Source organism: Dendrobates tinctorius, unplaced genomic scaffold (genome assembly GCF_039654945.1).
Source record: "Dendrobates tinctorius isolate UK_male_01 unplaced genomic scaffold, ASM3965494v1 ptg000028l, whole genome shotgun sequence".
NCBI classification, from domain to species: domain Eukaryota; kingdom Metazoa; phylum Chordata; class Amphibia; order Anura; family Dendrobatidae; genus Dendrobates; species Dendrobates tinctorius.
Window position 1 is genome coordinate 99339877 of NW_027361696.1, and position 25755 is coordinate 99365631.

At 41.3% G+C, this 25755-nt stretch overlaps 1 protein-coding gene across 22 annotated transcripts in view; it reads right to left on the reverse strand.

Moving 5' to 3' along the window:
* KCNMA1 (potassium calcium-activated channel subfamily M alpha 1) overlaps positions 1-25755 on the reverse strand; it is an 867158-nt gene that overhangs the window by 67398 nt on the left and 774005 nt on the right. For all 22 annotated transcript variants that reach the window (XM_073571201.1, XM_073571213.1, XM_073571218.1 and 19 more), the window contains 2 exons: positions 23063-23287; positions 18937-19129 (listed from right to left, as the gene is read on the reverse strand). In XM_073571201.1, the coding sequence (XP_073427302.1) occupies positions 18937-19129; positions 23063-23287 (418 nt within the window). The remainder of the gene's footprint in view (positions 1-18936; positions 19130-23062; positions 23288-25755) is intronic.

Below are 25755 nucleotides of genomic sequence, written 5' to 3' on the forward strand. Positions count from 1 at the left end.
AAGAATGCGTCCACATTAGTCAGAATAGGATCATCTGGTTTCAAAGAAAACGCCCAATCCTGGGGATCGCCACGCAGCAAAGAGATGACAATTTTAACCTGCTGCGTGGAGCTCCCTGACGAGTTAGGCTTCAAGGCAAAAAATAATTTACAATTAATTTTGAAACACAAAAATTTAGATCGATCCCCAAAAAATACATCAGGTGTAGGGATCTTTGGTTCAACAGCATGCGAACGAGCAAGGTAGGCGGAAATTCCCCGCACTTCCGCAGCGAGCTGCTCCACATGATCAGACAATTGCTTTATCTCCATTGAGAGAAAAAAAAAAAAAATTCCCCCTACGGCCTCAGAGATATAGAGGAAAGAATATACACACACCTTTTTTTTTTTTTTTAAACACAATTCTTTTTTGCCATTGAGTACCCTAGGATCTGCGGTATGGCGGGTGATTCTGTTATGATTGAGTCACCGTAGGAGGCAAAAACAGAAATGCTAGCTAAGTCCAGAAAACCAGAGAGGTTGGCAGCTATCGGATTGCAGACTCCTGATCCTATCCACAACAACTAACAGTAGCCGTGGGGGGTTCCTACGATGCCCTAGACCCCTCGATCACAGCTGGAGAATTAAATAGGCCCAAAGAAAGAAAGGGGAAATCTAAACTGCCCCAGAGCAGACCCCGAAGCAATAGGCAGCCCCCAACATATAATGACGGTGAAGCAAGATGAAAACACTAACAGACAGAAAGATAGACTGAGCAAAGACGGGGCCCAAGCTAACTAGATAGGAAAGGACAGGAAGGCTGCTGTCTGCAATCCGTGAAAAACCCTATGAAAATAAGAGCCAACAGACTGACAGTGAAAAAGGCCCTGAAGACGCTAGGCTTCAAAAAAGCTATGTCAGTACTCAGGAATATTCTGAAGACAGAGCAACCGGCAAAAGGAGATTCAGCTCACCCCAGCAGGGAATGGCAGAATCCAGAAAAGCAAGGAAAACAAAAACAAAACACAAATGCTAAACAGGCAAAGCAGAAAACTTAGCTTTAGAGGAGCAGGAATCAGACTGGTGTCCTAGAAGTCCACAGAGAAATCACCCGCAGGGCAGAAGGGCGTCGGCAGCCTTATATCCAGTCCGTGACTCCACTCAGCCAGTCATCCTCATTAGGCTCAGGTGCCTGATAATCAGGCTCATTACCTTCCTTTACCAGATTAGGGAGTTCACCAGACCTCAGTGACGAAGGGGAAAATGAACTCACAACAGGAAACTAGTGTATATACCCTGTAATATTATACTTTTCAAGAAAGTCATCCAGTCCCTTCTTAAATTTTAGTAGGGAATCACTTATTAAAACATCACATGGCACAGAGTTCCATAGTCTCACTGCTCTTACAGTAAAGAATCCGCCTCTGTGAGTATGCTTAAACCTTCTTTCCTCCAGACGTAGAGGATGCCCCCTTGTCCCCGTCACAGGTCTAAGTGTAAAAAGATCATTAGAAAGGTCTTTGTACTGTCCCCGCATATATTTATACATTGTTATAAGATCACCCCTAAGCCTTCGATTTTCCAAACTAAATAACCCCAAGTGAAATTACCTATCTTGGTATTGCAGACCCCCCCAGTTCCCTAATAACCTTGGTCGCTCTTCTCTGCACCCGCTCCAGTTCAGCTATGTCTTTCTTATAAACTGTGTTCCAAATTATTATGCAAATAGAGTTTAGGAGTGATAAGGTTAGAATTTTTTTGTTTGTCATTTAAATTGCAGATACCTGTGCAAATTAGTTGGGCAGGTGTGTCCAAATAAAGGCAAGACTACTTAAGAAGGCTGTTCCACATTATTAAGCAGCCTACATTTTTTGCCAAAATGGGAAAGAAAAAGGATGTGTCGGCAGCTGAGAAGCAGCAAATTGTGGAGTATTTAGGTCAAGGCATGACTACAATCAACATTGCCAAGACACTTCATCGTGATCATCGCACAATCAAGAAGTATGTAGCTGATTCCCAGCACACACGTGTGCGTGCTGATAAGGAAAAATAATGGAGGACCCTTTCCAACAGGGAATTGTGTCAGGTTAAAAGAGCAGCTGCAAAAATGCCTTGTCATAGCAGCAGACAAGTTTTTGAAGCTGTTGGTGCCTCCAACGTCCCCCGAACAACAAGATGCAGGGTCCTTCAGAGGTTTGCAGCTGTGCGCAAGCCATCCTGTCGACCACCTCTATCCACTGCACACAAGCAGAAACGGCTCCAGTGGGCGAAACGATACATGAAGACTGACTTCCAAACTGTTTTGTTCACCGATGAGTGCCATGCAACGCTCGATGGTCCAGATGGATGGAGTGGAGGATGGCTGGTTGATGGACACCCCATGAAAACACGGCTAAGGCGCCAACAAGGAGGAGGTGGAGTAATGTTTTGGGCTGGAATCATGGGGAGAGAGATTGTCGGCCCCTTTAGGATCCCTGAAGGGGTAAAGATGAACTCCATAATCTATGTGGAGTTTCTAAAACAGCACTTCCTGCCATGGTTCAAGAGGAAGAACCGTGCTTTCCGTAGCAAGATCATTTTTATGCATGATAATGCACCGTCTCATGCTGCAAATAACACATCTGCATCTCTGGCTGCTATGGGCATAAAAGAGGACAAACTTATGGTGTGGCCACCATCTTCCCCTGACCTCAACCCCATTGAGAACCTCTGGAGCATCATCAAAAGGAGTGTCTATGATGGCGGGAGGCAGTTCACATCTAAGCAACAGCTCTGGGAGGGTATTCTGTCCACATGCAAAACAATTAAAGCACAAACCATCCAAAAACTGACAAATTCAATGGACAAGAGAGTTCAGAAGCTTCTTTTCAACAAGGGGTCCTATGTGCAAATGTAACATCACCTAGAATAAAGTTTTGACTTGAAAACTGTTTGATTTCATTGTGTAATAAGCTGATAATGCTTATAATTTCACAATTGACCATTTTTTTGTTCAAAATAAAAAGGTTGAAAACTCTGCTGTGCATAATAATTTGGAACATGCATTTTGAGTGTTTCTTATTTTTAAAAATATACTGTTTTCATAGGCAGTTTGTTCAAAAACATTGCAATTATACTAGAATATTAGATGACTGGAAAATAACAATGACTGCAATTCATATAGGTAATTTAGAGAAAATATGAGGAAATATTTTTTGCATAATAATTTGGAACACAGTGTATACCGGAGACCAGAACTGTACACAGTATTCTAAGTGTGGTCGCACTAGTGACTTATATAGAGGTAAAATTATGTTCTCCTCATGAGCATCTATGCCTCTTTTAATGCATTTCATTATTTTATTTGCCTTTGCAGCAGCTGCCTGACACTGGCCACTAAATGTGAGTTTGTCGTCCACCCATACACCCAGGTCTTTTTCAGTGACAGTTTTGCCCAGTGTTTTACAATTAAGAACATAATTATATATCTTGTTTGTTCTACCCAAGTGCATGACCTTACATTTATCCTCATTAAAGCTCATTTGCCATTTATCAGCCCAAGCTTCTAGTTTACATAAATCCTCCTGTAATATAAAATTGTCCTCCTCTGTATTGATTACCCTGCAGAGTTTAGTGTCATCTGAAAATATTGAAATTCTACTCTCTATGCCCCCTACAAGGTCATTAATAAATATGTTAAAAAGAAGCGGGCCCAATGCTGACCCCTGTGGTACCCCACTGCTAATCGTGACCCAGTCCGAGTGTGTTCCATTAATAACCATCCTTTGTTTCCCATCCCTGAGCCTGCTCTTAACCCACTTACACATATTTTCCCCTATCCCCATTGTTCTCAATTTATGTATCAACCTTTTGTGTGGCACCGTATCAAAAGCTTTTGAAAAGTCCATGTACACCATGTCCACTGCATTCCCTTGGTGACGCTGCAGAGGACATCGGAAGGTAAATATAACCCGATTTTTTTAATTTTAGTTCTATTTTTTACAGGGATATGGTACCCAGAGCCCGGAGGACAGTCTCCTCTCCTCCAGACCGTGGGTACCATCTGCAAATGTTCTGCTTACTTTTCACATGGTGGGCACAGCCACATGCGGAATGTAAGCAGAACAATGCATTCCTATGTCGGCGGAATCGCCACAATTCCGCAAAATAATGAGCATGCTGCGTATTGCGGAATCCCATAGGATTGCATGGGATGCTGTGTTTTTGCATTTACGAGGCAAAATCGCGTGTTCAAAACCGCCGCGAAAACACAAAAAAACACAACGTGTGAACGCAGCCTAACTGAGGCAAGCGAGACCTGCATTTCTTTGGATATTGTTGTGGGGTCTTTTGTGACCTCTTAGATGATTCGTCACTGCACTCTTGGAGTAATTTTGGTCTGGAAGGCTCGCCATTGTTTCATGTTTTTGCCACTTGTGGATAAAGGCTCTCACTGTGGTTCGCTGAAGTCCCAAACCTTTAGAAATAGCTTTATAACCTTTTCCAGACTGATAGATCTCAATTATTTTGTTTTCTCATTTGCTCCAGAATTTCTTTGGATTGCGGAATGATGTCTAGCTTTTGAGGAACTTTTGGTATACTTCACTTTGTCAGACAGGTCCTATTTAACTGATTTCTTGATTGAGAAAAGGTGTGACAGTAGTCAGGCATGGGTGTGGCTATAAAATTTGAACTCCGCTTCCCAAAGATGTGATAAACCACAGTTAATTTATGTTTTAAGGGGGTGCAATCACTTTTCACACAGGACCCTGTAGGTTTGGATTTCTTTTTCTGTTAATAAGAAAGACTATCTTTTAAAAACTGCATTTCATGTTTACTTGTGTTATCTTTGTTTGATATTTAAATTCGTTTGTTGATCTAAAACATTTCAGTGTGACAATCATGCAAAAGAATAGGAAATCAGGAAGGGGGCAAACACTTTTTTCCTGCATATTTTGTGGCTGTCTAACAGCCGCAAACATGTACCCATGGGGACATGTCACTTGAGCACCTGCAGTTCTTGGTGCATACCCTACCACCCTAGGTAAACTCGAGTAGCGAGCACTTACGCTCATCACTGGAGCTGACATAAAGTCATACAAAATTAAAGGTGTAGTCTACTTGATGGTCAAAGTCTTAAAATCTGTACATATATTAAATGGATATTAGCTGAACTGAACTCAAAGGTAACTACTGTAAGAGATACTAATGTTTAAAACAGTGTGTAATGAGAAGAGATACTTTTATGTGTTGTGTAATAATTATTGTTTCACATGAAATGTAAGCTCTATAAATATAATTGGTACTTTATGAAGTCATTCCTGAGTATATACATAGGCATATTATTCTTACCTCCGACAAGTGTTATGGTCAACTTCTCCTCTCCTCTCAGTGTTGTGCTTAGAAGTGTCAGTCCTATATTTTCACAGATGCAGTAGTTCACATTTCCAGGTACGTTAGCTAAATCGGTGTTGTATAGATGTGCGGAATGTAAATCTATGTCTAATAATCCCTGCATTCCTGGACTTATGGTCTTCTTCATATTTGCTTTATTTTTACCTCTAGACTAAAGTTCAGGCGATATAACGGTTCTCCCCAAACATCTTTGTATAATTAAAGCAGCAGATCATTAAAACAGCATTCTGCACTGCTCCTGTCACGCCGACAACCAATGCCTTATACTTACGCAGCACACACAGGCAGTTTCCAATAAAATGTGAAGTGTGAAATTATGTATTCATTAAAGTGCAGTGATAACAGGGTGGAGAAGATGGCCCTATGTAATATTTACACACAGGTCCCTCTTTGTGTGTGAACGCTAATGTGGGTGTGTTAGGGTAAAATATGTTTTAATATCCAGAAGCACGTAAGCCGGGCTTAAATATTTATAAAACGGTTCAGAAGGAAGCTTGGGAATTTGATATCTCTTCGTTGTGTGTGCAGACAATCAAGCTTAATATAGTTAAAGAGTGATATATCATGGTAAAGATGCTTCCCCGCTTGTAGTCCCAAGTGAGCAAAATAAAAATGTTGTCTAGCTAAGCAAGCACGTAAAGATATTGTGCTCTAGTCTTAACCCCTTCGCCAAGAGAGGAGACTGACAGCTCGAGGGTTACTGAGACGCAAGAAATAGAGAGAAGACGGGGCTGTGGAGAATGAACATACCACTATAAATTTTTGTTTAAAAGTGTTGGAAATAGAGCATTAAACATGGTGTATTTATCTCCAGGGCATCCGGGAGAATGAAAGATACTGATTTAATATTTCATAACAGTAATGTGATGCTTGCTTTTGCTGCTGTATAATTAACTTTCTTAAAAGACTTGTGCGCTCTGTCATTTTTTTTTTCTTCCTTTAAATTGAATGAGAGAAGTCAGGAAAAGTTCTATGAAAAGAGACGGGCTCCAGCCCAATTTCTTAAAATGATGGTTAGATGTAAATGTTTTACAAAAAAGCATCAGAAATAATGGCTTGTGCTGGTGTCAAAGAACATTCTTCGCGCATTATAATTACACTTTCCACCATGAGCCCACACGATGGTGGGATAACTAGGCAATTTATTGGAAACTGGGATCTTGCTGCAAATTAATATGCATTATTAAATGGTAACATATTGAAGAATAAAGAGCCAGCAAAATATAGAAAACAAGACTGCAATAAAGATATAGAAAGAGAAAAGAAGAGTATATAAGACTGATAAAAAATGACAGCAGGAAAAGTTATACATTTTGGCTGCTAAAGGGGAGCACAGGGTGTAGGGTGTCCAGCAAGCTCTTTGTTGAGAATGGCAGATGCGTGGGGAAAGGAAAGTATGTACTGTATTAGCTAGTGCAATTTGATGGATATAGGTACAATTAAATGGTTTGTTCTCTTTCAGACAATGCTTTGTCCAAGCTGTCATAGGTTGTGGCACTGATGTCGTGTTGACAGCATGGCAACAAATTAGCGACTTCAGCCGTAGGGATGGGCGAACTCAAGGATGTTTGGGTCCGGCGGGTTTGGCTGAACATTTAAAAAAAGTTTGGTTTGTGTACCAGAACGGTACCCAATCAGAAACACATACCCCTTCAAATGAATGGGGAGCCCGAGCATTGGGTGTTTTCCACGCTGTCATCTGTGTTATGATCTGTGCTCTGATTAATGGTAAGTTTGTTATCACCAGTCAGAGCGCTGCGGTTCCCACACTGTCATACAGATGACAAAGTGTAAGAGTCAGCAGCTGTGACGGGTGGTAAAAAGGTCACAGCCGGTCACAGGCGGCTGATGAGAGTACTACCTCATCATTCTGCAACTGGTCAAAATGATAGCAGCGAAAGCAGGTGAACGATGTTGGGAGTATTCACCAACTGATGAATGAGCAATAAATAAATTAAAAAAAGGACATGTGGTCTCCTCTACTTTTGACAACCAGTGCAGGCAAAATTGACAGCTGTGGGATGCAGCCCCCAACTGTCAGCTTTATCTTGGCTGGTTATCAAAACTAGAGGGGTCCTACACATTTTTTTTTAATTATTTAAAAAAATATTTAAAAAACAACATTGAGTCTTCCCCATTATTGATAACCAGCCAAGCTAAAGCAGACAGCTAGAGTCTGGTATTCTCAGACTAGTAAGGTGCTTTGGATATTGGCACTCCCACCCTAAAAATAGCAGCCGCTCCAGAAATGGGGCATCTATTAGATGCGCCAATTCTGGTGCTTTGCCTGACTCTTCCCATTTGCCCTGGTGCAGTGGCAAATGGGGTAATATTTGTATTTGTGGGGTTGATGTCAGCTGATATCTAAAAACCACCCCCATTACTAACCCCACAGTCAGACTGTAATAAAGACACTGCAAGAATAAAGTCCTTTATTTGAAATAAAACTCCCCACCCTCTTTTACCATTTATTCAAATAAAGGACTTTATTCTGTCAGTGTATTTTTTACAATATGACTATGGGGTTAGCAATGGGGATGTCTTATAGACGCCTCTCTCTTATTAACCTGTTGGCTTTTTGTCAGCTGACATTACAAAGCTGACATCAACCTCCCAAATATTACCTCACTTGCCATCGCACTAGGGAAATTGGGAAGAGCCGGGCAAACCACAAGAATTAATGCATCTAGCAGACATGCCTTTTGTGGGGTGGCTGTGGGCTGCTATTTTGCTATTTTTAGGCTGGAGAGGGCTAATATCCATGGCCCCTTCCCAGTAGAGAATACTAGCCCCCAGATGTCTGTTTTAGCTTGACTGGTTGACAAAAATAGGGGAGACCTCACTTTATTTTTTTTTAAATTATTTAAATATTTTAAAAATATGGCGTGGGAACACCTTTATTTTTGATAACCACCCAATATAAAGCTGACAGCTGGGGGTTGCAGCCTGCTACTGTCGGTTTTGCCTGCACTGATTACCAAGAATAGAGGAAACCCCATGTCATTTTTTTAATTTATTTATTGCACAGGAGGCAGCTGATGAATACTCTCATCAGTCTCGCCTGCTTTGTCTGCTATCTCCAAGAGCAAATGTAGGATGATGAGAATAGAACTCTCATTAGCCAACGCCTGTGAGTGGCAGTATCCATTTTACCACTGGTCAAAGCTGCTGGCCTTCCACTGATCAGAGCCGCGTGTGTTTCTCATGCTGTCACATAGATGACAGTGTGGGAAACAGCCAATGTTGAGGCTGCTGAACCCAAACAGTAACAAGGACTTCTCCAAGAAGGTGTTCAGTATGGACATCTCTATTCAGCGGCTCTGCCAGTATAGATGGAACACCTCTTTCAGAGATGCTGAGATCACCGATCGGCTGTGTCACTAGCGACATGACATCAGCTCCACTGCTCATGCCAGACACTCGAAGCAATGGTGGAGACTTGTTGGTGGACTCGGGTAAGAAGCGTACAGCCCGGTTTATTGTGTTTTAACATACTGTAGCTGGGGCATAACATTATCTGAAATGGTTCAAACTGTTATATGATGAATTCTAGTCCATCAGACAGCAATAATCCTGAATATACTGCGGGGGGGGTATCCTGTGAAAACTTAGTGCTCCCCTTTTTGTTTGGAAAGAGTAACCAAGAATCGTCCTACTGGATCATAAAGATCACTTTAGCTCAATCACAGCTGCAATCTATACTCTGCTTCTGCCTGACACTGATGATCTATATGATCAGTAAATGAAGGTAAAAGCTGAACAGGATCAGGACATGGAGGTTAGCGTTCTGGTAGAGTTATTACTGGTGCCTGGGGAACCATAAACCACTGCCTACCGTTCATTACCAAAGACCAAAAATGAAATGAAAGATTTATCCCATATTTCTCTTTTTAATTATTTATAGAATAGAAAATGATAGAGTTTTCCAAAAAACATATGCAGCAGCAGTATGTTACTAAAATCAATGGCCCGAATTAGTCCTCTGTAATACATCCATACATGACAACATCATCTGGACCAGTGTTTCTCATCTCCATATCCTTAGTATTGCACAGGTAATATTTTCATCACCTGCTCAAGTATTAATTCCATCACCTATGCAATATCAAGGAAATCCTGAAAACATGGCCTGTTGGTGGGTCTTGAGGACTGGAGTTGAGAAATACTGACCTAGAGAAAGGCAGCCATGCTAGGAAATAATTGATAGTGAGTAATCCACCATTATTCTTAATAGTTTTATGGGTCCAGTGTGGTCCAGACATGCATGACATGATGAGTAGGGTAACATATGACTAATACCTCTTTTTTCTATTCAATTTGCGGGTGGATGCATGAGACAGGCTTGACCTATAGTCCTGTTGCAGATTGATTTGCAGGATGTTGTCCATCAGCCACATTACTAATTAGTTGCCACTGGAAGGGCGTTCAATGGCTTCCATAATTCTTCTTCTGACTATTGGTCTGGTGTGATGTCACATGTGTATCATGCTGCAATCATGAAATCATTACGCAATGATGATATAATAGCAGGCCAGATAATCAAAAGAAGAGCCGTGGATAGTGTCAGGTAGGAGGAGGTTCTTAGAGCTTCCATTCAGCAGTTATAAACTACTGACGTGGCTGATGGACCAGGTCCTGCATATTGATCTGCACCAGTTCTAATCTATACCATTCTTCTGTGCAGTCAGAGTTCAATGGCCCTGATACAAGAAAGAAAATTGAGTTAAAATGTAAGGAAATATATTATAAAACATGTATCATTCCCTATTTAGTAAGATATTAATTACCGTATATACTCGTGTATAAGCCGAGGTTTTCAGCACTTTTTTTTTGCACTGAAAATACCCCTCTCGGCTTATACATGAGTCAACTGAAACTGAGGGTCGGCATGGGAGTGGGAGCAGCAGGTCACAGGAGGCAGGAGCTGGCAGCGGAGGAAGAGCGGTGGAGTAGCGGGTCACAGAAGGCAGGAGTCGGTGGCTGCGGCTGTAACCGTGCCCGCTGCTAAATAGAAATGAATATTCATTACTCTTATAGTGCGCACAGTGACACCCGCAGCGGCCGGCTTCCAGAAGGCATCCTACTCACCTTCCTGAGCGTCCTCACTGCATCTCGTTGGTTCCGGCGCCAGTAGCATTTCCGGCCAAGCGATCACATGGCCCCACTCATTAAGGTAATGAATATGCACGCCTCTCCACTCCTATAGGTGTGGAGTGAATATTCATTACCTTAATGAGCGGGGCCACGTGATCACTAAGCAGTAAGAGCTGCTGGAGCCGAAACGAGATGCATTGAGGGCGCACAGGCAAGGTCAGTAGGATGTTTGTTTTTTTAATAGGAAACATGCATACAAGGACAGGGGATAAGGAGCCATGCATACAAGGACAGGGACCGGGAGCCATGAATAGAAGGACAGGGACCAGGGAGCCATGCATACATGGATAGGGGATAAGGAGTCATGCATACAAGGACAGGGACGGGGGAGCCATGCATACAAGGACAGCGATGGGGGAGGCATGCATACAAGGATAGGGGATAAGAACCCATGCATACAAGGACAGGGACAGGGGAGCCATGCATACCAGGACAGGGATGAAGGAACAATGCATACCCGGCTTATACTCGCGTCAATAAGCTTACCCAGTTTTTCGTGGCAAAATTAGGTGCCTCAGCTTATCCTTGGGTTGGCTTATACTCGAGTATATACGGTACATTAACTTAAAAAACCTGGAGTGCTACTTTAACTATTTCACTGGGTAACACCTGGGTAATAACAATATAGTTGTGATATGATAGGTCTCAAAGAAATTGTCATGATCCAGGTTGGATTATGACAGATTTTGCACAAGTAACCTTTTTTTTTCCTTTAAGCTGTTTGCTTAAAGTTAGTTTTGCCCCCGGTGGCCATCAGGGTCATTACACTGTGGATGTCTCAGTTCTATTTTTGCCCCCGATGGCCGTTAGGGTCATTGCACTCTGGTTACTTTGGTTCAGTTGCCCCCGGTGGCCGCTGGTGTTATTGCACGTGATAATGAAGCAGGTGTGATTCCCTGGCTGCTACCTGTAAAGGAGTAGCAGGTGGTCTCACTCACTGTTGGTGATATTGCTCATTTCCAACCAAGTCTGGTGAACGAAGGAACTACAGAGAGGAGTTCCTGGCAGCTCAGGGGAGCTCTGGTGTACAGTGTCCATTTTAGGACATGATCATATATCAAAATCAAACATCAGAAATACTCTGTCTGATACCTGATTCTCATACCTGATATGTCTGATACCTGATATGTCTGATACCTGATATGTCTGATGTCTGAGACTTGATTGCTATCAAAAATCAAACATCAAAATGCTTTTCAGATACAGTACTTGAGTGGATCATTTCATAAGGGAAGAAAAAGGATCCTTAAATAGCCTGTAGAGCTGTTGGCTGACTGTTTAAGCAGCCGTTTTATGGAATGGGAAATTTGTTGGTTCTAATCCCACATCAGATTTTTAATTATTTATATATATTTTTTTTAACTAGCAGATTATCACACAAAATCCTATCGTGCTTCACTTTTAATATCTGACAATCTTACTATCTTCCTCTCTTGTAATAAAATAATCTCTAGTCTAAGGGTGAACCATCTGCATTCTACTTTTAATATCTGACATTCTTATTATCCTCCTGATTTCTAGTTAAATAATCTTCTATAGCCTAAGGGTGACGTATCTGCATGAAGCATAGTTTTGGTTTAAAATAATAAGAAAAATTATAAAAATAAAAAGTTCCATTGCTAGGATTTGAACTCACAACCCCTTGTTTATAATCCTATACACAGTACATTACCACTACACTATAGTGGCAACTGCATAGTTGTTGAGAATGAGTGCGATACTTGACTTAATTCATTCAAACATCAAACATCGAAATTTTTTCGTTTGATACTTGATACTTTATCAAACATCAAAATGCTTTTGTCTGAGACCTGACACTTGACCAGTCAAAGATCAAAATCAAAATGTTTTTCAGATACACCTCACTACAGTACTTGCATGGTTCATCTCATAAGGGAAGAAAAAGCATCCTTTCACAGTCTGTTAAGCTGGTGGCTGAGTAGTTAAGCAACTGGTTTATTGAATGGGAAACATGGGTTCAAATCCCACATGTTGTTTTTTTGTTTTTATGCAGCAGATTACCACATAAAATCCAATCGTGCTTCACTTTTAACATCTGACATTCTTATTATCCTCCTGATGTGTTAGTAAAGAGTTTCGGACATGCTGTGTCTAATGATCAAATTACTTCATAGAATTTTTTTCTTTGCATTCTCCCAAGAACTGGCTACAAACTCATGAGCACTAGGTGGTGTCACTAATCCCCTGTGTACAAGGCATGGTCCTCCTGTAGCAGCAAAAAACGGAGCTATGGGTGTGTCCTTCACTGCCTGGTTCTGCAGGGGACGTGCATCTGTTCATTGCCATCTCACAGATCTGCGGAGCATCGGTTCTCTCTGTAAGGCCGGCGTCACACAATACCGTAGAATACGGCCGAGTGCTATGCGAGAAAACATTGGCCCAGTGTTAATCTATGGGGCAGCTCCCATCAGCGTTTATTTTATCAGGCGTATTCAGCGTGCGTGTAAAATCACAGCAGTCTGCGATTGGCACCGAAATTCGGATGAGACTCGCCAATGCAAGTCTATGGGTGCGAGAAAAAAAATAGCACAGCACTTGCACCGTGCAAGTCCTGTCCGATTTCTATGCACCAGTGTCCTTTGAAAAAATAGCAATTCATGTGCCGCATACTGTAAAATCACACTGACGGGTTACAATAGAAAAGATGGAATAGATATATAAAATTGTCAGTGACACACACATATATGTATATATATATATTAGATAGATAGATAGAAGAAAAGCCGGTAATGCAGCAGTCACGGCAGTGTGACATCACAGCAGGAGCTGCCAGGATAGAAGAGATGGATTACATACAATAAATACACACAGAATAGGCAGATGTATGTGACATATACAATTAGTACAGTGTGTGTGCAGCTTACTGTACTTGTTTTTAATTAATAAAAGATTATTTTTCTAGCAAAAGTGGCGTGAGCTCCCGTGCAATTTTTGCAACCAGCAGAAGGAAAGCTGATGACTGAGGGCTGTTTTTTTTTAAAATATATATATATAATTAAAAATCTGATGTGGGATTAGAACCAACAAATTTCCCATTCCATAAACCTGTTGCTTAACCAGTCAGTCAACAGCTCTACAGGCTGTTTAAGGATCCTTTTTCTTCCCTTATGAAATGATCCACTCAAGTACCGTATCTGAAAAGCATTTTGATGTTTGATTTTTGATAGCAATCAAGTCTCAGACATCAGTCATCAGTTATCAGTCATCAGGTATCAGTCATCAGGTATCAGTCATCAGGTATCAGTCATCAGGTATCAGGTATCAGACATCAGGTATCAGACATCAGATATCAGGTATCAGACATATCAGGTATGAGAATCAGGTATCAGACAGAGTATTTCTGATATTTGATTTTGATATATGATCATGTCCTAAAATGGACACTGTACTGGTGTAATAGCTTCAGGCGGAAGCTGAATTCAGGTTTCGAGCTTCAGGGGTGAAGCTAAACTTTGGTGTCGTACTCTGTTGCTGGGAGCAATAGTAACAGAGCTAAGCTAAGTGGTCCCTGTTTGTTACTTTCCTTGTGTGTATTAGTGCAGTGGTGGGATTCGTTTCTGCACCGTCCAGTTCACTAGAAAGGGATAGGTGCAGGGCGAGCTAGGGATTTGAGGTATCCAGCTCGTCGCCAAGTGCAGAACCTGCCTAGTGACGATTTTCCCTCCTCACTAGGTTCACTTTCCATAGATCACTGTTCAGTGTGTGTCTGGGGGAGGAGCACCTGCTCTCTGCAGTGAGGCTGCTGGAGGGGAAGAATTTGTTACTGTGTGATGAGGGCTGCTTCATGTGGACGGGTAGGGCCTGTAGCTATGGAGGGTGGAGTTGCTGCTATAGAGGGCATGTTTGGAGTAGAGTAGGAGGTTACGACCAGTTCTCATTTCAATGCCATAACACCCCCCCCCTTTGGACGTTCTGTTCAGAATATCTAGAAAAACGTGCAAACTAGTGACAGAAAGTAAATTACTTATTGTCATAATTCTGCAGCCCAGATATGTACTGAGATTATGTGAAAAGCCTTGACAACCCCTTTAAAGAAAAACTAACATGTCTGTGGGAGCCAGAATTCTTGTTGGTTGGTAGATTACCAAATATTTATTTCATGCAATAAACTGCAGTTTAATTATTTGAAAAGCATACATTTGGTTTCTGGATTTTTATTTTAGATTCTATCGCTCACAGTTTAAGTGTACCCATCATAAAAATTACAGACCTTTCCATTCTTTGCAGGTGGAAAAACTTGAAAAAAATGACAGTGTGTCAAATATTTATTTTCCTCACTGTATGATGTTTTGAGCACTTGTTATGGCATTTTTTTATGGTATTGCAGAGTCTAAAAAATATTTTTGGCATTCTAGATGTTTTTACCTCTACGGTGTTTACCGATTGGGTTAATTGCGTCATTCCTATTTTGATACCTATGACTTTTCTGAACGTGGCAATACTGCATACCGTATATACTCGTGTATAAGCTGACCCGAGTATAAGCCGAGGTACCTAATTTCACCTAGAAAAAAAAAAAAAAAAAAAACTGGGAAAACTTATTGACTCGAGTATAAGCCGAGGGGGAATTGCAGCAGCTTTCTCTAAGGCAGGTGGAGGAGGTTGCAGGCGACCTGTGTTTTCAGTGCCGCAGCCGCACGCTTCATTTCCAGTGACGTCATGCATATTCATAAGCCATAATGAGCGGGACCGGAAATGAAGTGTGCACAGCTACTGCTGTGAAGGAGGGGGTAAGAAACACCCCGGAGAAGAGATACTGACCAGGGGAGACAGACCAGTGGGGGTGACTCGAGTATAAGCCGAGAGGGGGCACTTTCAGCCCAAAAAATTGGGCTGAAAATCTCGGCTTATACTCAAGTATATACGGTATGTGATTTTTTAAAAAAAATTTCATTAACTTTATTTTTAACCCGTTTCTGACATATGTCGTAATAATACATCCATGTGCCCTGGGCCTTATTGACCAGGGACGTATTATTACTGCATGGTGATCGTGCATGCACACAACCCTTTGTGCGAGAGATCGCCCCTGGGTGTCAGCTGATTTCCTGTGAATCTCTGAAATACATGATTCAGACTGAACCCCTGGAAGAAGATTCCCTATAATGAGGCAGATTGAGGCACTGTGGACGCCGTCTGACCTGTGATACGGCGGTGTCCGTCTTTTTAGGATTGCATAAAAGTGCCGTCGGCCACAGTTTTGCGCACTTCTGAAAGAAGGACACGGCTGAACAGAGGCCAGACGGAGCAGAGTAACTCTGCTTCCTCATTATAGTGAATAGATCCCTCAGGGGTTTCATCTGAATCACGTCACTCAGAGATTTAGATGGAAACCCCAAAGTAAGTACTCAGCGTAGAGCGCTTGATAAATGTGATCCCAAACGTTATGTAAAAAGTTCCCAATAAAAGCTTCATCTCAATCCACAAAAAAAGCAAGTCTCCACTCAGGTCTGTCATCTGTTAATGGATATATAAGGGGCTTCCGTGGTTTAGGTAGCACAAAGGCTCTGGCACCCGCCAAAAGAAATTCAGCAAATTCTCCGTTCCGATGAGGTATCGGCGTACTCAAAATGCAAAATTTGGGGCCACAATAAAATTTTTATGAGCAAAATGATTTTTTTAGTGTTACGGTTCAGCGTTTTAAACTGTGAAGCACCTGTGTGGTTCAAAGTGCTCACCACACATCTAAATACATTCCTTGAGGGGTCTAGTTTCCAAAATGGTGTCACTTGTGGGGAATTTCCACTGTTTAGACATATCAGGGGCTATTCAAATGCGACATGATGTCCGCTAATGATTCCAGGAAATTTAACATTTAAAAAGCCAAATGATGCTCCTTCCCTTCCGAGCCCTGCCGTGCACCCAAACAGTAGTTTTCTCCCTTTTATGGGGTATCGGTGTACTCTGGAGAAATTCACTACAAATTATGTGGTGTAATTTCTCCTGTTACCCTTATGAAATTGCAAAATTTGGGGCTAAAATAACATTTTTGTGAGGAAAATGCAATTTTATTATTTTTACAGTTCAACGTTATAAACTTTTGTGAAGCACCTGGGGGTTCAAGGTGCTCACCATGCATCTACATACATTGCTTGAGGGGTCTAGTTTCCAAAATGGGGTCACTTATGGGGAGTTTACACTGTTGAGGCATATCAGGGGCTCTCCAAATGGGACATGATGTCCGCTGATTCCAGGAAATTTTGCATTCAAAAAATCAAATGCTGCTCCTTCCTTTACGAGATCAAACAGTGGTTTTCTCCCTCATATGGGGTATCGGCATGCTCGGGAGAAATTACACAACACATTTTGGAGTCCATTTTTTCCTGTTACCCTTGGCAAAATAAAAAAATTTGAATCTGAAATACATTTTTTGTGAAAAAAAATTAAATGTTCATTTCTTTTTCCACATTCCAAAAATTCCTGTGAAGCACATGAAGGGTTAATAGTCTTCTTGAATGTGGTTTTGAGCACTCTGAGCGGTGAAACTTTTAGAATTATGTCTCTTTTGAGTATCTTCTATCATATCGACCACTCAAAGTGACTTCAAATGTGATGGGGTCCCTAAAAAAATGGTTTTGTAAATTTTGCTGTAAAAATGAGAAATCGCTGGTAAACTTTTAACCATTTTAACTTCCTAACAAAAAAAAAATTTGGGTTCCAAAATTGTGCTGATGTAAAGTAGACCTGTGGGAAATGCTATTTATTAAGTATTGTGTGTGACATATCTCTATGATTTAAAGGGAATCTGTCACCCTTTTTTTTGGCTTGCAGCTGCAGGCATAGACATCGGGGGCTTATCTACAGCATTCTGTAATGCTGTAGATAAGCCTCTGATGTAACCTGAAAGATAAGAAAAACACGTTATACTATACTCACCGGGGTGGGCGGTCCGGTCCGGTGGGCGTTGCAGTCCGGTCCGACGCCTCCCTTCTTCATGCGATGACGTCCTCTTCTCCCGTCCTGTAATGGCTGCGGCGCAAGCACAATGCTCTGCCCTGTTGAGGGCAGAGCAGAGTCCTGCAGTGCGCAGGCGTCGGGAGAGGTCCGGCGCCTGCGCACTGCAGAATTCTGCTCTGCCCTCAACAGGGCAGAGCAGTAAGCTTGCGCCGCAGCCATTACAGGACGGGAGAAGAGGACATCATTGCATGAAGAAGGGAGGCGTCGGACCGGACCACCCACCCCGGTGAGTATAATATAATGTGTTTTTCTTATCTTTCAGGTTACATCGGATGCTTATCTACAGCATTACAGAATGCTGTAGATAAGCCCCCGATGTCCATGCCGGCAGCTGCAAGCCGAAAAAAGGGTGACTGATTCCTTTTAAGGGCATGAAAATTCAAAATTGGAAAAAATTTCCATTTTTTTCACAAATAAATGCAAGTCATATCAAAGAAATTTTACCACTATCATGAAGTACAATATGTCACGAAAAAAAAATCTCTGAATAAGCGGGATCTGTTGAAGCGTTCCAGAGCTACAGTATTACCTCATAAAGGGACAGTGGTCAGAATTGTAAAAATTGGCCTGGTCATTAACGTGTAAACCACCTTTGGGGGTAAAGGGGGTTAATGGGGCAATAGGGGTGATTTGAAACTTTGTGTTTTCATTTTTTTTAAACTTTTTTTTTTTTTTTACTTTTCCCTGTTCTTATAACTTCTATTAGAGGACTTGAAGCTGCGATCGTCAGATTGCTTATGTTATATATAGCAATACTCTTATTGTTGTATATAGTAAAAATCACAGTCTCCTTTGAAGTCTGGCTACAGGCAGGGTTTCAAGGAAGATCCGAAATTGCAAGCACAGAGATATACAACAGACATTCGGCTGTCATAGCAACTCATTTGCAACCCGCGATCACGTCACGGGTGTGCCAAAGGGCACTTAGAATGACGCTGCTCCATAACATGCGTGTGTTAAATGCCGCTGTCAAAGTTTGACAGTGGCATTTAACAAGTACATTTTTAGAGGCAGGTCCTGGTTGGAAGCCACAGCCATTATCTGTCGGGAATGGGGAGGGCTCACCTTATGAGCTCACTCCAAACATCAACCTTGTCTTGTGCCATACATCTACGGTGGATGTTGTGAAGGGGTTAAATATTTGTGCAGTTTTCCAGCTGATAAAAGTCACAGCGTGCACAGAGCAGTAACACGATTCTGTTCATGAGGCCTTACTTTGGAATATTGTGACTCCAGACAAACTGTCCTTGCAATACTTGATGTGCCCATCGTATGCTGCAAAAAGGTTTCAAGAGACCCATCAAAGACATCAACAACTTAAGCGTTGTCACAAGCTGAGAGCAGATCTGTAAAAGGCGGAATGAGGGATATCGCTTGTGCCAGCTCTGTGCCTTTGGAGCTTTGCTGGCAAGTGACAGAGGGCCTGGCTTACCTTGAGAGTTAGCTTGCAATACCCCAATGCTGTCATCAAACTGCATGGATTTGATGTTGAGAGATGCCAAGATACATTCCTTGTCCTGAAGTGAAGTATCATCAATATTGTTCTGATTGGCTGACAGAATAACGCACATGTCACACAGGTTAATGTTGACAGCCCTTAGATCAGCTCGACTTAATGGCGTACCCTAAAGGTAAAAGAAGAAAAAAGGAGGGAGGAATGAGAAGAAAAGAAAAAACTGATAGAAATGGATATCAAGGGGAAGGTTGCAACAAGTGATGCAAGAAAACAGCCAAAATAAATGTGACAAAGGCTCTATTAAAAAAAAAAACCTTTTTCGTTAAATATACAAAATGTTACAGGAAAGTAGAATAATAAAACCAGCAAATGATTCAGGATGACAATGTCACCTTTCTCCAAACCAGTGTATATGTGTGACCATTGGAGAGTGGAGCAGGGCTGTCCGCAGGGTGTTTGCTTTAGCCAGCTGACTGCAGTCTCCTGCTAGACGTAGACGCTCATTGTGACATTGAAGCAGTGACCACTGAGTGGTTTGCAATATAATGTTGTATACACTGGGCGATTCTTCAGGAAGGAGAATAGTCCTACATTAGCCTGCAAAATTTCTCATTAGTTCACACTTCTAAACTAAATATTTAAAATAAACCTGTCACATTGAGAGTGCCGTCTAATCTGCAGACAACATGGCACCGAGTAGGAGGAGCGGAGCAAATTGATGTAAGTTTAGGAGAAATGTTCAGTATAACTTAGAGTTTATTTATTTTAATCTCTACTCATTCTGCGATTTTCAGTCAAGTAGGTGGTTTTATCAGTGATTGACAACTACAATTTCTTTCACACATATAGAAGGAAACCTGTTAGGCTGGAGTCACACACAACGTATAGAAAAATCGGTCCGTTTTACAAGGCCGAGAATCGAAGAAATGTTCCCTGAACTGTGATCCGTATGTCATCCGAGTGCAATGCGAGGATGCAATTTTGTCGCATGTATGCATCCGTGTGACATCCGTGTGGCGAGATTTTCTCGACGGCTTGAAAAATGGACATATAATGGATCCATGGGCTCAAATAATGGTGAAAACATATATACAGTATATATATATATATCAGTGAGACACATATATATATATATATATATACACAGTATATATTTATATTTCATAGAGATATAGGTAGCAGAATAGCCGATAATTAATTCAATTGTCGGCTTCTGTAAAATCATTACAGAACCCGACAGAATATGAGACATGGTTTACATAAAGTAAACCATTGCATATCCGTTAGATTTATATATGTCCCTCACTAATAATGTTATTAGTGTGTGTAAAATTTTGGAGCTGTAGGTGTTAAATTAAAGAATTAAATCACAGAAAAAAACGGCGTGGGCTCCCGCGCAATTTTCTCCACCAGAAAGGGAAAGCCAGTGACTGAGGGCAGATATTAATAGCCTAGAGCAGGTCCATGGTTATTGGCCCCCCTGGCTAAAAACATCTGTACCCAGCTATCCCAGAAAAGGCACATCTGTAAGATGCGCCTATTCCAGCCCTTAGCCTCTCTTTTTCCATTGCCCTGTAGCGGGTGGCATATCAGGTAATATAGGGTTAATGTCACCTTGTTATTAAGTGACATTGAGCTTGGTTAATAATGGAGAGGTGTCAATAAGATACCTGTTCATTATTAATCCACTAGTCTGAAAGGGTTAAACAAAAACACAGACATTAAGAATTAAGTATTTTTTTAAACTCCCAATTCAATCGAAGCCCTTGTTCTCCTGTAAAAAATACAAAATAAAAAAGCAGTAATATCACATACCTATCCGCTGTACAGTCATGTCCCACTCTGCAATCCATCGCAATGGGTTAAATAGCTTACAACCGGGAGCGGTGCTAATGCTACCGCCCCCGCTATAAACCACTGCGGAATGAATGAAAAGCTGCCTGAGCAGCCTACCCACCTGACTGGACATGAACTCATTAGCGGGGGAAAGTTTCTGAACATTTTCTCACACTATCGAGTTCACTGCCGGTCAGGTGGGAAGTCTGCGCAGCCTCAGTGACTACCGCTGACATCACTTAGGCTGCGCAGACTTCCCGCATGACCCGCGGTGAACTCGACAGCATGGGAAAATGTTCAGAAACTTTCCTCTGCTAAGGAGTTCATGTCCGTGCAGCTTTTCATTCATTCCGCATTGGTTTACAGCCGGGCTGGTAGCATTAGCACCGCTCCCGGTTGTAAACTATTTAACCCCTTCAGATGGATTGCAGCGTGGGGCATGACTGTACAGTGGATATGTATGGGATATTGTTGCTTTTTTATCTTGGATTTTTTACAGGAGAACAAGGGCTTCAATTGGATTGGGAGTTTAATAAAGATGGCAAAAATGTGTGTTTAATTGTTTCATTAAAATACTTAATTCTTAAAGTGTGTGTGTGTGTGTGTGTGTGTGTGTGTGTTTTTAACCCTTTCAGACTAGTGGATTAATAATGGACAGGTGTCTTATTGACACCTATCCGTTATTGACAACTCTCCATTATTAACCAGGCTTAATGCCACCTTACAATAGCAAGGTGACATTAACCCCTTATTACCCCATATGCCACCCGCTACAGGGCAATGGTAAGAGAGAGGCTAAGTGCTGGAATAGGCGCATCTTACAGATGTGCCTTTTCTGGGGTGGCTGGGGGCAGATGTTTTTAGACGGGGGGCAATAACCATGGTCCCTCTCTAGGCTATTAATATCTGCCCTCAGTCACTAGCTTTCCCTCTCTGGCGGAGAAAATTGTGCGGGAGCCCACTCCAGTTTTTTCCGTGAATTAATTCTTAAATTTAACACCTACAGCTCCAATATTTTACACACATACACTACTAACATTATTAGTGAGGGACATATATAAATCTTACGCATATGTAATGGTTTACTGTATGTAAACCATGTCTCATATTCTGTCGGGTTCTGTAATGATTTTACAGAAGCCGACAATTGAATTATCACCTAGAGTTGAGCGAAACAGGTCGGTCAGATTCAAAAGTCTCCGACTTTCGCCAAAGTTGGGTTTTGCCGAGCGAAACCCGTCCATAGCGTGAGGTCGGCCATGCACCAAAGTCGGATTTCACAGAATGCTTGCACATGACTTTTTTTTTCTGTTAATGAGCAAGGACGTACACTGTGGGCAACGAGATGACATGTGCAGCGTCTGGGGAGAGAGAGATTTCGCGCACTTTAAAAAAGCGGTCCGACATGTAGGTGTCCTCCACTCCCTGCCGTCTTTGCTTCCCCATTGACATGCATTGGGTTTCGTGTTTCAGTCGGACCTCAGACTTTTCTCGATAGTCGGCCGATTTTGTTCAACTCGACTTTTGAGAAAGTCGGGTTTCGTGAAACCCAACTCGACCCTAAAAAAGGCAAAGTTGCTCATCTCTATTATCACCTATTCTGCTATCTATATCTCTATGAAATATAAATATATATATATGTGTGCCAAAGACATAATGACGTATTCTAGATAGAATACATGTATACACTCCCTATACTATGTGTATACATGTATTCTATCTATCCTATTTTATCCTGTCAGTGTGATTTTACAGTATAGCGCACTGAATAGCCGGCTTTTCTAAAGGACACCGGTGCGTATTTCTCGCAAGTCACACGCATGGTCCGTGTGTAATCTGTTTTTGTCTCGCACCCATAGACTTGCATTGGCAAGTCTCGTGCGCAATACGGTGCAAATCGCAGCATGCTGTGATTTCGCTCGCAATTATAATACGGGAAAGAAAAAAAGGATGATGGGAGCTGCCCCATAGATTAACATTGGTCCGAGTGCTATCCGATTTTTTGTCGCATAGCAGTCATCCGTATTTCTCTCTAGTGTGACTCCGGCCTTACTCAGTAGCACTGGCCACACAACTGAGAAGCCGAGAATAAGCAGTTATAAATGAATAAAACACAGGTTACAGATCCCCCTACTTTATTTCATACTGCCTGCAGATTGGACTGTATTTCAATGTGAAAGGTTCCCTTTAAATATCACATTATACTGTACATCGAGGTAAATTAACAAGCACATTAAAAAATGAACACCTTTGGAACAGCACTTACAGGCAGGATGGAAACTTTTGGAAAGTTGTGCAATGTTTCCCACTCTCTCTTTAAGTATTCCAAGGAACCCACAAATACTATCGGCTTCAGTTCATGATAGTGGAAGTTGCTGGCTCTGAGCGGCATTACCAAATTTCGAAGCCCAATGAGTGCAGATGAGACATCTCCAAAAATACAGACAACTACATGGCCGCTTAGAACAGTCATTGCTGCTTCACTGCGAGTCTGCATTGGATGACAGAATAAAACATGACTTTTAGAGCATTGTAAATACATGAAGATCATCAATGTGTAATAATGAAAGGTGTTCAGGGAAAACCTTTATAGAGATAAAATAGGATTCAAGTAGGGTGATTGTTTAAGCAGTGTGAGACACATCAAGGAAACAATAAAATACACAAGTTACTGTGACTGTATTGAAGTCTATTTAACAATATTGGTTAACACAACCTGCCCATACTGTTATGTTTCTAGATTGCATCGTATGCACAAACATTCATCACACTAGTGGTGGTTATAACTTGAAGTGATCACAAATCTTCTGGTATTGCAAAGCTCTTAGCTCACCACAAACATTTTCAATCTATTGTTCATAGTAGCATCACTTTTGAATTCTGTAAAACAATTGGAAGATTATTCCTATTAAGTTTAGATCTGTGCTTTTCAACCTTTCTGACAGAAATGGAAAAGATGGATGAAATCCCATTAAACCCAAAATTATTGCAGGCAAAGAACTTTAAAAACCAGACATTTCCATAGTAAGGTTGTCATCTAAGCTACACTCATTCAACCTTACATGGCTGTAAGCCAAAAATATATCCAAATCTATACTATTATGCAGCACACAGCAGTGTGGAAAACATTTAGGCAGGTGTGAGAAAATTAAGAATGCGTTTACACAAAGTCAGAGAATTTTAGGATCATACTAAGAGGCTTAAAACTGAGTGAAGAACAGTCAAACTCTGCTACACAGGCGAGGTTGTGGAAGACTGTTTCATGTCACACTTCATACACCCTGACAAGAAGTGCAGCAACAAGATACAAGGTAGTTCTACTGCATGTCTACCTGGCAAAGATTTCAAAGCAGACTGGGGTTCAAGATGTACTGTTCAAGATAGAAGCATCAAGAAATGGGCAACGTTGAGGAATGTAGATGAAGTGCTAGGCCAAGGAAACTTATAATAATCTTTATTTTTATATAGCGCTAACATATTCCGCAGCGCTTTACATTTTGCACACATCATCATCACTGTCCCCGATGGGGCTCACAATCTAAATTTCCTATTAGTATGTCTTTAGAATGTGGGAGGAAACCGGAGTGCCCGGAGGAAACCCACGCAAACACGGGGAGAACATACAAACTCCTTGCAGATGTTGTCCTTGGTGGAAATTCCCACGCAGCAATGGCATAAAGTGAGACTAGGGACTTTTTTTTTTTTAAAGTGGTGGAGGAATACAGTGCGGAAGGATACCTACCTTCCGTCATTGTATTCCTGGAGCTGGTAGAGAATGGTAGCATCAGCTGATGCTGCTCTTCTCCACGCAAGATGGACGTGGGACCCTCGTGGACTTCTGTGGATCGGGGTAAGTATATTGGTGTTTTTTTATTTTGATATTTATCCCTCAGGTGACAATGGCTTCGGGGATCGAAGTGACAAGTGACGGTAAGTATGTACTCTATGTTATATGTACTGTATGTCTATATGTATGTATTGTATGTAGTATATATGTATGTTGCATGCATGTAGTATATATGCAGTATATATGTAGTATGCATGTAGTATGTATGTAGCATGTATGTAGTATGTATGTTGCATGTATGTAGCATGTAGTGTGTATGTATGTAGCATGTATGTAGTATGTATGTAGCATGTAGTGTGTATGTTGCATGTATGTAGCATGTAGTATATATGTAGTATGTATGTTACATGTAGTATATATAGTATATATGTAGTATGTATGTTACATGTAGTATGCATGTTGCATGCATGTAGTATATATGTATTATGTATGTAGTATGTATGTAGCATGTATGTAGTATGTAGCATGTATGTAGTATGTAGCATGCATGTAGTATGTAGCATGTATGTAGTATGCATGTTGCATGTAGTATATATGTAGTATGTATGTTACATGTAGTATATACTGTATGTAGTATGCATGTTGCATGCATGTAGTATATATGTAGTATGTATGTTGCATGCATGTAGTATATATGTAGTATGTATGTTGCATGCATGTAGTATATATGTAGTATGTATGTAGCATGTAGCATGTATGTAGCATGCATGTAGTATGTAGCATGCATGTAGTATGCATGTTGCATGTAGTATATATGTAGTATGTATGTTACATGTAGTATATATGTAGTATGCATGTTGCATGCATGTAGTATATATGTTGTATGTATGTTGCATGCATGTAGTATATATGTAATATGTATGTTGCATGCATGTAGTATATATGTAGTATGTATGCTGCATGCATGTAGTATATACACTCACTGGCCACTTTATTAGGTACACCATGCTAGTAACGGGTTGGACCCCCTTTTGCCTTCAGAACTGCCTCAATTCTTCGTGGCAGAGATTCAACAAGGTGCTGGAAGCATTCCTCAGAGATTTTGGACCATATTGACATGATGGCATCACACAGTTGGCGCAGATTTGTCGGCTGCACATCCCTGATGCGAA